This window comes from Rhinatrema bivittatum, chromosome 2 (genome assembly GCF_901001135.1).
Source record: "Rhinatrema bivittatum chromosome 2, aRhiBiv1.1, whole genome shotgun sequence".
Lineage (NCBI taxonomy): Eukaryota > Metazoa > Chordata > Amphibia > Gymnophiona > Rhinatrematidae > Rhinatrema > Rhinatrema bivittatum.
In genome coordinates this window covers 10,726,957-10,740,859 of record NC_042616.1, presented here as the reverse complement: position 1 = coordinate 10,740,859, position 13,903 = coordinate 10,726,957, and the positions used below count along the sequence as shown (strand labels likewise).

General features: G+C 43.5%; 1 protein-coding gene across 4 annotated transcripts in view; it reads right to left on the bottom strand.

The window, feature by feature from the left end:
- Positions 1 to 13,903, bottom strand: part of LOC115083514 (cytoplasmic tRNA 2-thiolation protein 1-like) — a 101,998-nt gene that overhangs the window by 61,027 nt on the left and 27,068 nt on the right. For 3 of the 4 annotated variants that reach the window (XM_029587387.1, XM_029587385.1, XM_029587386.1), the window contains one exon: positions 6,418 to 6,714. In XM_029587387.1, coding sequence (XP_029443247.1) covers positions 6,418 to 6,679 — 262 coding nt within the window. In that variant the 5' untranslated portion in view covers positions 6,680 to 6,714. Of the gene's footprint in view, positions 1 to 4,365; positions 6,715 to 13,903 lie in introns of those variants that run through there. The other variant, XM_029587388.1, reaches the window with a different exon arrangement.

The following is a 13,903-nucleotide window of genomic DNA, read 5'->3' as shown; positions in this document are numbered from 1 at the left end:
CGGGAGGTACAGGGTCTTTATATGGAATCTGGGATTTTTAAATATGTGGCCTTTGCAGACGATTTACTTATTTTCCTTACCCATCCCCGCACTTCCCTGCCGCCACTCTTACAACTGTTGGGGACCTTCGGGACCTTTTCCGGGTTTCGGCTTAATGAGGCCAAATCCTTTGCCTTGGCCTATCCCCCCACCTTGAGAGACACTTGGGGGGCTGGGTTTCCGCTTCAATGGGCTGGAGACACTATTCGGTATCTGGGGGTGTACCTTCCCTCGAACCCAGACTTAGTTTACCAAGCTAATGTGCCTCGCCTCCTTCGTCTTACCCAAACTACGCTTACCGCGTGGAGGTCTCTTCCCCTTTCATTAACGGGACGAGTTGCCTTGTTTAAAATGGTATTGCTCCCCAAGTGGCTTTACTTACTGCAGAACTTGCCGCTCCTTTTACATAAACGAGATATTGCCCGTATAGAGGGAGTCCTGAACAGTTTTCTGTGGAGGGGTGGCCGGGCTAGGCTTCCCCTCCGGTGGCTACAAAACGCCTGGGGGGGTGGTGGGCTGGGGGTTCCTGACCTCGCTCACTATAACCTTGCCTGTAACATGCGGCTTCTGCGCAATTGGTTGCAGGGCTCCTCCCATTATACTCCCCTGTCCTTGGATCGGACCATGCTATATCCACTGACCCCTGCTTATGTGTTGCAGGCCAGAGCGTGTTGTCTCCTTTCTGATATAAAGCATCTGGCGATCGTACGGCCGATCAGACAATCTTGGAGCCGTCTTACTCGGCTTTTGCAGATTCCCAACATTTGTGCTTATTTCATGCCCTTCAGGGGCAATGTTGAGTTTCAGCCGGGTTCCCAGTCTACCATGTTCCGGATGTGGGAGGCCAGGGGGGTGACCTATTTGGGCCACTTATGGACACCAGAAGGGGCGTTAATGCAGTTTCAGGAGTTTCAAGGTCTTTATGACTTGGGCACCTCCCATGTGTTTCCCTTTTTACAAGCACATCACTATCTTAAGTCCTTATCTCCGGCTACCAGGGACTTAGCCACTTATAAGTCTCTCGATGATATATTCCATTTTGGGGCGACAGCTACACCCTCCTTGTCCCGCTACTATAGGGCCCTTCAGAAGCGGGCTCAGGTAGATGTCTGCTCTACCCTGGTTGCTCGCTGGCATGCTGATGGAGTGTTTCAACTAACTGGTTTTATTTTACGTGTTTGTTTTCGGCGTATAGCCAGGATCTCTACCAACATGTATTTTAGGGAGATGCAATACAAGTTTTTAACCCGGGCTTATATATCTCCCCAGAGAGCCCATCAACTGACCGTGGCTGCCACACCGTTTTGTGTCCGTTGTCACGGAGTGGTGGGCAATTTGTCTCATGGTTTTTGGACGTGCCCCGGGATCCGAGAGTTCTGGCGCCGGATTGCGGACTATTTAGCAGATCTGATAGATGTGGCATTGCCTATATCCCCCTTGTGGTTTTTATTTGGTTGCGTCTCGCCTATTAGGGTTAAAGATCCTGGCTATCGCATGTTGATACAAAAGGCGAGCTTGGTGGGAAAGAAGACAATTCTACTGACGTGGCGATCTCCGGCAGCTCCCTCTTTTTGGACGTGGAGAAATCAACTGCATGCTCTGATGACCATGGAGGGTTTGGAGGCCCGTGGCTCCCCTGGCCGTCGACGTCGTTTTGCCAGTGTTTGGGGTCCATATCTTCAACGATTGTCACCCCGAGCCAGGAGCATGGTACTGAATGACTGATCAATCCCTTGTTATGGACTATACAATTGTGGCCTCCTTATACGACTTTCCATTACTATTGTGTTACTGTATTGCCCTCGGGGGGAGGGGGGTGGGAGTTCTGGACAGGGGGGGGGGGGGAAACGGTTGTATTATGTTGGGTTTTGTTTGCGGAGGGAGATCTGAGTCTACTCTCTCCTGTATAGTATTGTTTTCTTTATAAAACCCAATAAAAACGTTTAAACATAAAACTATGGTCGCCACTGTGCCTGACATCACTTTGCGGGACCTGCAATTCCGGATCCTACATCATATTGTCTGTGATGATGTTAGACGTTACCGTATGGGCCGGTTATCCTCACCCCAATGCGTAAAATGCGATGCTGTGCTTGGCACCTTGGCTCACCGGCTGTTTCAGTACCCGACCCTTCGAACATTTTGGGATGGCGTTTTGTCACATGTGGCGTGCTGCACTACTTCCCATATTCTGCGGTTGGGGAGGCTCTTGCTATCTGGGTTACGTGGCAATATTACCCCGCATGCTGCTGCTGGACGCTTTGGCCGCACTGCTATCTTGTTAGCCTGCCAGCTGATATTGGCTTTATGGATTGATCCCACGACACAACCTCCGCTGAGAGCCTGGTACTCTAAACTTGCGTCAACTATGCAGCTGACACGACTAGATATTGTTTCAACGGGCCGCACTTTGGATGCTACTTCTACAGCTCATTGGACTGCTTGTTTTGATTTGCTACCTCTGGATATACAAACCCAACTCTTAAACACTGGATATCAAACTGCATGGACATAGCAGTGATTACCCCCAATGCCTTTTGGTTCACAAGTTTGATGGAAGTGTGTCATGTTTTCTCTTCTCGATTTACTGTCAATGTACACGCTTGATTCTATTGCTGTTTGTTCTTAAAACACCGTCCCCTGTGGGGGGGGGGGGGGGGGGTAGGGCGATAGAGGGAGGATGGATGGGTGGAAGTGTGAGTGTGCTTGTGGTGGATGTGTTGTGACCTGAAGGGGGGGGGGGGGGGGGGGGGGGAGGGATATACATTGGAAAAAGAAGGGACGTGTGCGTGCTGCCGCACTTGCATTGTTAATTGTATACCAGTTTCTGTTGAGCTATGTCTCTCTTATACACTTGCTTCTGGTTGGCATGACTTACCTCTATTGAGGCTGATGTAGCTGTAGACGCATGTTTCTAATAAAAATGATTTTGACAAAAAAAAAAAAAAAAGACTAATCGGAGAAAATTCTTTCACTCAACGCACAATAAAGCTCTGGAATTTGTTGCCAGGGGATGTGGTTAGTGCAGTTAGTGTAGCTGGGTTCAAAAAAGGTTTGGATAAGTTCTTGGAGGAGAGGTCCATTAACGGCTATTAATTAAGTTTACTTAGGGAATAGCCACTGCTATTAATTGCATCAGTAGCATGGGATCTTCTTAGTGTTTGGGTAATTGCCAGGTTCTTGTGGCCTGGTTTGGCCTCTGTTGGAGACTGGATGCTTGGTCTGACCTAGCGTGGCAATTTCTTATGTTCTTATAGGAGACCTCCTGGGACCCCTGAAGGACCCTCAGTGGGCTGGACTGGTGGAATCTGTGGCTGTGTAATCCTCCAAGCCGCTTTCTGTCTGGCCTTATAGGCATCATGAAGTAACAAAACAAAGTCTGTGGAGAAAAGCCTCCCTACACCAAAACCAGCATGATCTGGTTGAAAAACAGGCAAACCAGAGCTTTCCTCCCCCCTTCTAGCCCTCCCTGCTCATTCCCCAACCCAGAATGGGCCAGAGAGAGATGGAGGCCGGCCCCCCCAGCAACACGGGAACTGCCGTGGCAAAATCCAAAATGGCCACCGTTTCCGCGCCGGCCAGGTGAGGTCACCATGACAGAAGAAAAAGTCCCCCAAACAAACAGCTCCTACCTAAGAGCCCCACAAAAAGCTCCTACCTAAGGGGAGGAAGTTGCTCGCTTGTAGAGTGGTGCTCCGGTGCAAACAGGTTTTTTTAAATTAACTTTAGTATTGTAAAGAGCCTGCAGCCTCCTCAGCAGCCTCATGAAGGGAGGGATCTAGACAACCAGATTTACACCTCACATGTGCCCAGACCAAGCACACTCAAGGGTACCAACCTCGGCTTGGCGGCCTCAACTGGACATGGAAGAACCCTAAGGATTCTAAAAAAGAAAAGAAAAGAAACCCCTGGGAGGAAGGCTCAAAAGAAAAAATTAGCCGAAAATTAGTCAACTGCAGGATTAACAGCCTCTGCCATCTGCTGGAGACAGAGAAATACTGAGGAAATGCAGCTGGCACGGTTGCTTAGATACAGTGTCAGCGAAGTTTTTTTCTGTCTCCATCTGCTGATGGGGGGAGATGAACTCAGGGGGCTAGACTGATCCGGGTACGTACAGGGAACGTTAACCAGATAGAAAGCTATTGCTAGCCCTGGAAGTGAGTAACTAGAAACATCTACTTTGTGGGATCTGCCGGGTACTTGTGACCCAGACTGGCTACTGAGACACAGGATGCTGGGCTCAATGGATGCTACATGTGATATGAGAGTAATTCCCTTATACATATACTATTTATGTAAAAATATTATAACAAAATCTCTTAGAAATGTATCTGTTACATGTTTTAGTACAAACTGCATACCACAAAAATAAAGCTTTAAAAACCTTAATCCTACCATTCACACATCACATATATAAAAACATCATTCACAAAAGTACAATTCTCAAACATTGGAGTTGTTTAGAAGAAAAGGCCACTTCAAGAAAATTGGCAATACATATATATTTTCCAGTGTTCACAATGTCTGTAATGTTAATGTCTTCCCATGCTCAACGCTCTCAACGTATTCCCCGACATTCACTCATTTCTTTATGTACTCTCAATGTACTTGAGATGCTACCACCAAATTTATCTGAAACCTTCTCCAATATATTCACACAGTTTTTAATTATGCACAATTTCCTCAAGACGTTCCCTCTCCATTTTTTCATAATCTTCCTGACGAAGGGACCCTTGTTTCACCCAAACTGGGATGTTAAGAAGTGCCATGCTGGGTCAGACTATGTTCTCATGCCTGACTTATCTGTATTAGGTCACATCAAATTTCTAAGAAAATAACATTCAAGTTTTGTTTTATCTTCCAGAGGCTGCAGAGCGGGTGAAAGGCCTGGATTTCAAAATCATCCTACCTCAAGCAGCATATCACAAGGTCTATGGTGGATGAACTGAAGTGCAATTCTAAAATGGGAAGAGACATCAGATCTGAGGTATAATGTAATCCCTTCCTTCCCCCATCGCACCAAGGAATTCTAGAAGCTTTTACAATCCCGAGATAAAATTCTAATGAATCCTTCAGCTTGTCCAACGGGTACAGTTACTCTGCTACTTTTAGAGCAGTATATGGGGTTTTAAAATAGACTTAGGCGGTGATCTTTGCTTGTTTTTAATTTAAATGTAAAATACATAAGCCTTGTTCCATACAATTTGTTATTGTTTGAGCTAGAAAATCAACCAATTATTTAAAAGGTTTGTTTTGTCCATGCGTTCAGTCCCTGAAGTGTGGCCATAGGTCACCGGGAAATGGGGAGCCTAGGCTGAAGAATCAAGTGGCAAGCCCCCCAGGCCCCCAGCAGAGCGAGGAGACAGAACTGTCTCCAAGAAACAGAGAAATCTTTCAAAACTTTTTTTTTTTTTTTTTTTTTTTTTAAATATCGATCAAATCTAATACTTGCTTGATCCTGATAAATAAAGAGTACATAATCCCCACAGGGAGAAAAAATTGAGAAGGGGAACCGCAGGTTCAGCTGCCTGCATCTGCTGGAGACAGAAATACTGAAGGGTTGCAGGGAAGGCTCTGTCCTGATATAGGATACCCTTTTAGTTTTTTCTCTATCTCCATCTGCTGGACAGAAGGCTCAACCCACGGTCTGGACTGATCCGGGTACATACAGGGAACAACCAATTATTTAAAAGGTTTGTTTTGTCCATGCGTTCAGTCCCTGAAGTGTGGCCATGGAGCACGTTTGGGCTGTGTTCCAGCTGCAGCTCCTGACATCACATGAGCAGCTGAGAACAATGCTAACCAAACTGCCGCCAGTTTGGTCTTTACCTTCCATCATTTACTATAATTGTCCAGTCCTAACCAAGCTTCTGAAAAAAATGTCAGAGAATCTGTAATGGGAGGGTAGCAAGGATAAAGGCAGAGACAGCGATTGTGCAGCAGGATGTAAAGCGGGTAGAGACTAGATGGGCCGAAATGTTTGCTCTTATGTAATACAGATGTGGAAATAGAACCTGCAAAATAAATGTGCTTCTCAATTAGTAAACTAAGGGCACGTACAGGAATCAGAGAGCAGTTACACACTCCCTCTTCATCAGGAGCCACCAATATAACAATTGGAGCATTAAATACTGCCTGGTGGAGCTCAGAAGTCCAGCACCTTCAGCTTCCTCTCCTCCTGTTCAGTGAGTGGCTCCCGAGCTAGCAGTTTATGGTGCAGTTTCTGGTGTTTGCCAATGCCCAGTTTGGGTAGGCCACGGTTCAGCCCCTCCAGCAGCACGCAGGCTTTGCACAAGGCCTGACTAGAGATGTATCCACAGCGGGAGCAGGTGCCCTGCACCGGCATCCTCACATCCTCCTTCACGGACAGATGCTCACCTGAGTGGATGATATCCAAGACAGCACTAGGGCGCAGGGCTTCCAGATCCTTCAGGAAGGCACGTGCATGGCCGCGGTACGCATTGGGGGAGTACACGCACTCGGTCGAGAAGTAGTCCAGCTTCTTGAAGTAGGCATAGAGGACAATCTCCTTCTCATAGGCATACTTCAGTGGCTTGCAACGTGGAATGGCTCCCTCGCTACCAGTGGCCACAGCGGTGCAACGTCGCAGTCGTGCAATGTCCCCACGCAGGACGTTCATCAGGACTGTCTCCGCAATGTCATCAGCATTGTGTCCTGGGAAAGACAAGCAAAAGGATCAGCATTCAGTCTTGGATCCTGAGGTACATTACACAGTTCAAGAGGATCCTCTGGCCAGCGCTCTAGGAGTGCACTGCCAGGTCTAGGTACACCATGGGGGATTCAGTGTTGATGCATTCAGCTTACACTGAGGGCTGAGTGCCTGCTATTGAAGGGGAGACCCCTGCAAGGCCCAGTCTCAGAGACCTCAGCCAGGAAGAGGACCTAAACTACCCAGATAATGAGACCTGCAATAAAGATTTGGGAATATTGCAATACACCTATGCTGTGGCAGTTTGATCCATTTAGGCTTTTGGTATGAGTTAGGATCTGAAGCAATTCAGAGAACAAATCAAAGCTATACACTATGCTGAGATCTATAGGTAAGCAAGCTGATCACATAAGAGCCTTATGTTTTAAACTGTGTGATGTAAATTAAATAGTCTTATGTTTATAAGGCTGTGTGTGAGATAATTTTAGGAATGTAAACGTTATCAGCTGTGAACGAGTTGTTTATATAAGAAGTTCCAAATAAATAAATAAATAAATAGTTAAGTACCTGTAAAGGATAGGAGGTTTATGTGCAGGACTCTTTAAGGGCTACTTAAACCTAGTCTGTGTGAACAGCTCCCTCCAGTGACAGAGATCTACCCCCATCAGTGGCTGAGTGCAACGAGGATAAGTAAATGGTGTAGTCCTACGAGGAAACTGTATTAGAAAAACACAGGGCTCAAATAAAAACAACCAAGCCAACACAATATTTGGGAAAAACAAACAGTAAGCTAAATAAGTTACTCTTTCTTCCCTAGAACCGGTTCTTATGACGCCTTATTTGATAACTTTAATTTCTTTCTATTCTCTGTTCTCCTTTGTTTGAAGTTAGTCAGATTTATGATTTGGAACTGATTATTTGTGATGGTTTTATTTCTTGCAGAACTTGCAAGGTTTTGTGGTTGTACTTACCAGGTAAGTATATTTTACTATTTATTGTGCTTCTGTAGTTTTGTGTGTTTTCTCTTTGCTTAGTTGGTCTTATATTTTTTTCTCTATTTTATGTGCTAGTTTGTTTCTTTTTCATTTACAGTCCCTTTCTCTGGCCAGACTGATGTCCCACTGTGTAGGTGCATGCACACCTTTTTTTTCTGGACTTTGGGGTGCATCGTCTCCTCTGGTCTTTATGTGAGAATCAGCTGTCTGTCTTCTTTTCTTCTCTTTGCTCCAGTTACCTACTATCCTACCATGGAATTAATTTAAAAAAACCAAAACAAAACTCTGCTCTTGCCCCATGAATCTTCCAGTTTACTAACGAGGTCCCTTAGTGTGTGTCCATGACAGCTTGGTGAACTGTTTTCTAACTAAAGCAGAAACAAATGGTTAATGAAAAGTCCCTGCTCTGATTGACTATAAGGAACAATGTGTACCAGTATTGTGCAATTTATATTTTCATTCCCATTCATACCTTTACAGAAAATATGCTATTAGTTTCTGCACCTGAAGGTTCACTCTATTTTCTATATCTCAGCTGTACTGTCTTTTAAAATTTCTGTGCTGTCTTTTAAAAATTACTGTGCTGTCTTTTAAAAATTAAAATTAAAGACTGTACTGTCTTTTAAAATTTCCAGCAAACTCAAACGGATAAAACAAGAATTACGCCACAAAGAAAATAAATGGCGCAAAGCACCTTCCACCACTACACTATTGTCTTACAAAGGAACTCTACATTTCTACAGAACTTCAATTCTAAAAGCAAAAAGAGAATACTTCGGAAAAAAAATCCATGATCTCCAATTTGATGCAAAAACCCTCTTTGCATATGTCTCTCAAATAACAAAGTCTCTACCACCGTCGATACCTGACGAACAAGCTCAATCCAAAGCAAACGAACTAGCCCTATTCTTTCAGCAGAAGATTTCAAACACACTTGCTCTCCTCCCTACCAAGACTGACCACAACACCTCATTCGATAACACCTACATTCTTAAGGGAGTCAAATTCGACAAATTCGAATTAACATCGACCAAAGAGATCGAATCCATTCTAAAAAGGCAGAAACCATCCAGCCACCCGGACAACATACCTTCCAAGCTACCGCTACTTATCCCAAACATAATCTCTGGTCCCTTAACTAAAATCATAAACTGCTGCTTAACTCAAGGTCTCAACCCAGATAGTCTAAAAAACGCGAGAAACATAACCTAGACCCTGGTATTCTGGCTAATTTCCGCCCTCTCTCGAATCTACCATTTTTAGCCAAACTCACAGAGAAATTGGTCAACACCCAGCTCTCGGATTATTTAGAAGATCACAACCCGCTCACCCAAACTTTAGGCCTAGTGCTCTTTTCTTTGATACTATTCAACGCACAATCGCTCTCCAAGAAAACACTAATACTCAATGACATTCTCTTAGAGAAAAATCCAGACCTATGCGCCATAACTGAAACATGGCTTAAACACACGGACACTGCACTGATAAACCAACTCCCAACTCAAACCTATGATATCTTCTCTATCCCTAGAAAGAAGAAAAGGGGTGGAGGTATCCTCCTAGCAGCCAAAAAAGAGCTAAAAATTACTCAATTCCCAATTAACTCACCTTCAAAAATAGAAACAGGCCTATTCAAATCTGACAGTCTGCAAATTCTTCTAATCTATGCTCCTCCAGGCCTTCTAGAATCCGATGCATCACCCATACTAGAATTAACAACAACTTACCTAAATCTGGAGCATCCCGCCATAATACTGGGAGATTTTAACATTCACGTCGACGACCCCATTCTATCAACCAATTGCGAATCTTTCCTAACCGCCATGTCGGCCATAGGCTTCAAGCAGATCATAAACAAACCCACCCACAGAGCAGGTCACACCCTGGACCTAATATTTGTAAACTCTAGCATCTCTCAATCAACTTCACCCAAATGCCAACCTGTTCCCTGGTCTGACCATACTTTAATATCTTCCACCTTTTTGCTAGAACAATCAAGCAGAAAACCTGTCCCACAACCGGAATTCATATACAGGAAATCTTGCACTTCCGAGGAATTACACAATCATCTTGGCCCAGAACTCCCACTCATAGACATCTCTTCACCCAACTCAGCCCTCCACTCTTGGTCCAAGATAACAGAAACAGCAGCTAACAATCTCTGTCCCCTGGTAACAAAAAAACTCGAACACAACACCTCCAAAAGACAACCGTGGTTTAAAGAAGAACTTCAAAATCTTAAACACTCCACCAATACAAAAGCGCTACATTAAAAACAAAAAGGGATTTCTTTGCCCAGAAGATCCATCACATAATCTTTGATTCCAAAGCCCTCTTTGCCTATGTATCTAACTTAACACAAACCTCGACTCCTGACATCCCTGCCAACTTAGCTCAAGAAAAAGCAGAGGAGCTGGCCCTCTTCTTTAGCAACAAAATATCCAACCTAATAACACAGCTGAGAACCAACACTTCAACGCCATCCAACACATACTTCCACCACAACAAAGACATTACTCTACAATCCTTCGAACCCATCACTACTACTGAATTACTTTCTACATTAAAGAAAATGAAACCTTCATCTCACCCATTAGACCACATCCCTTCCAAACTTCTCCTGTTAATACCAGACACAATCTCCAACGCTCTGACAGACATTATTAACTGCTCCCTAGCACAAGGAATCTACCCAGACGACCTGAAGATTGCATCCATCAAACCGCTCTTGAAAAAACCCAACTTAAATCCTAATGATCCTACCAATTTCCGTCCTATATCCAATCTCCCATTCATAGCTAAGGTAACGGAAAAGTTAGTTAACTCCAGACTCTCAGACTACCTCGAGGAACAAAAAATTCTGTTCCCATCCCAATATGGCTTCAGAAAAGCTTTAAAATACTGAATCACTACTAATTTCCCTGACCGACTACCTCATCATGGGCCTGGATAAAGGTCACACTTATTTACTGATCCTCCTGAACCTCTCAACTGCCTTTGATACGGTTAACCACGCCTCCCTACTAATTCAATTAGCAAACATCGGAATAACAGGAACAGCACTTTCGTGGTTCAAATCGTTCTTAGGGAACAGAAAATACAAAGTCAAAATTCACAACAAGGAATCTCAACACCACCCTTCATCTACGGGAGTTCCACAGGGCTCCTCCCTTTCACCAACACTCTTTAATATCTACTTGCTCCCTCTTTGCCAACTGCTAACTAATTTAAACCTTAAACACTTTATTTATGCAGATGACGTTCAGATAGTCATCCCCGTCAAAGAATCCTTCAGCAAAACCCTAGAATTCTGGGAAACTTGTCTTAAAAAAATTGATGGACTCCTCTCCAACCTCAATCTAATACTAAACTCTTCAAAAAGCGAACTCCTCCTAATTTCATCGGAAAACAGTAACACCGACTCAAATCCCCCACACAATTTACAAACTCAACAAGTAAGAAACTTGGGAGCTATCATTGATAACAGGTTAAACTTAAAAGCATTCATAAATCAAACTACTAAGGACTGCTTCTATAAACTCCAAGTCTTAAAAAGAATAAGACCTCTCTTCCACTTTCATGACTACAGAACCATTCTGCAATCAATAGTATTTTCTAAACTAGATTACTGCAACTCTTTGCTATTAGGTCTCCCTTCATCTCACACGAAACCCCTTCAGATGGTTCAAAACACAGCTGCAAGAATATTAACTAACACACGGAGAAGAGACCATATATCACCAATCCTCAAAGACCTGCACTGGCTGCCAATTCACTACAGAATCATATATAAGTCCATAACCACTATTTTCAAAGCTATTCATCAACATTCTCAGCTCAACCTCCAAATTCCTCTCAAAAAATTTACATCCAACAGACCAATCAGAGAGTCCTATAGAGAAACACTACAAGTACCACACTCCAAATCCATGAGGCACATAACCACCAGAGACAGGGCTTTCTCCACTGCAGGACCAACACTGTGGAACTCTATCCCACCAGATTTGCGACAGGAACCCTGCCTGCCCACATTCAGGAAAAGACTCAAAACGTGGCTATTCCTGAAAGCCTTTCCTGAACTAAACTGATCCTATTCCATTATTAACTAGGCGCTCAGACTTTGCCTTATTCATGGTAATTAATATCTCTACCGCATAATTAATATCCCTACCTCACAAGGACTATTCATTAATGCTTTAAGCACATTGACTGGCATTTACGTTCTCTCTATTTAATCCCCAGCTTCTTTTCTATGCTCCAAGTTGTATTACTCCCTTGTTTTATTGTAACTGCATACCTTAACCTTCTCTTGTTTAATGTTTATCATTATTATTACTACAACTATTATTATTATTATTATTAAGATAAATGTTAGTTTTTTACCTTGTTTGTTACCTATCCACTTGTTAATTGTAAACCGACATGATGCGATATCTATTGCGAATGCCGGTATAGAAAAACTTAAAATAAATACAATAAATAAATAACTTACTTTTCCCTTCCCAATACGGTTTCCGCAAATCTCGCAGCACAGAAACACTACTCATATCTCTAACTGACCATATTATTATGGGGCTAGATAAAGGACACTCCTTTCTCCTAATCCTTTTAGACATCTCGGCGGCTTTCGACACAGTCAACCATCCCATCCTCTTGAATCGCCTCTCAGACATAGGCATATCGGGAACAGTCCACAATTGGTGCAAATCGTTCCTCAGTAATAGAAGTTTTAAAGTCAAAATCAACAATAAAGAATCTCCATCTACAAATTCCTCTCTAGGTGAACCACAAGGTTCTTCCCTATCACCTACCCTTTTCAATATTTACCTCCTTCCCCTTTGCCAACTGTTAACTAGTCTTAACCTCATTCACTACATCTATGCAGACGATGTTCAGATTCTGATTCCCATAACAGAATCTATTAACAAATCCCTCGCACTCTGGAACAGCTTACAAGCCATCACTAATCTCAACAGTCTAAATCTGGTCCTCAATGCCTCTAAGACTGAACTCCTCTTCATTTCCTCCAACCAAGAAAACCTCCCGTCTCAGATACATCACAAACACCTTCTCACCCACACGCATGTGAGAGACCTTGGAGTACTTATAGACAACCGTCTTAACCTAAAGAACATGATCAAAACCACAACTAAAAAGAGTGCTTCTACAGACTTCAGGTGTTAAGACTCAAACCTCTCCTATATTTTCATGACTTTAGGACTGTTCTCCAATCCCTAATATTTGCCAAAATTGACTACTGCAGCGCTCTCCTCATCGGCCTACCCAGCGCAACAATCAAGCCCTTACAGATGATACAGAATGCTGCAGCGAGAATTTTGACAAGCACCAACCAGAGAGACCATATTACGCCCATCCTCCGCAATCTACACTGGTTACCAGTCAGTCACAGGGCTCTACACAAAGCTCTAACTCTAATTCACAAATCAATTCATAACCGCCTCCATCTCGACCTTGAATTCCCACTCAAACTCCACACTTCCAACAGACCAATGAGAGAAACCTACAAAGGAGCACTACAAGCCCCGCCAGCTAAAGCCACACGACTCATCTCTACCAGGGACCGAGCTTTTTCTACAGCAGGTCCAGCCATTTGGAACAACTTCCCTGCAGATCTCAGAATGGAACCGTGCCTACCAACATTTAAAAAAAAACAAACTCAAAACTTGGCTCTTCTTACAAGCCTTCCCTGATCCATCAAACTTTCATTAGATAACTAATCAGCTTATGAATATGAATTTCGAACTTCGCCACTCCAATTCTCACCTCATTCACTAGTTTGCTACCCTAATAAGCTAACTAGCTCTAGACCAGGCTCGGACATTTCACAATGTATTTAATTTAATACACTCTTAAGGCTTCTCTTTTTCCAGCTGAACCAGCTTCCAAGTTCAAGGTCCTTGTTATTATGTAACTTTTGCTTCTCTGCTTTTGTCTCCGCTAATTATAAAAAAGTTGTTTCCTTATGTTACGTTATGTTATACTGACCTACCCCTGTTCGATGTAAACCGACCTGATATGGTATTCAACCTTGAAGGTCGGTATAGAAAAATGTTAAATAAATAGTCTGATTCTGGTTCAGAGTTGTCCAATTTCATTCCTTCGTAATTGTGGAGCTCTTCCCATCTTTCTGGAGACAGCTCTAGAGCTCAGCAGGTATTTTAGACTTCTGTTCCTTGGC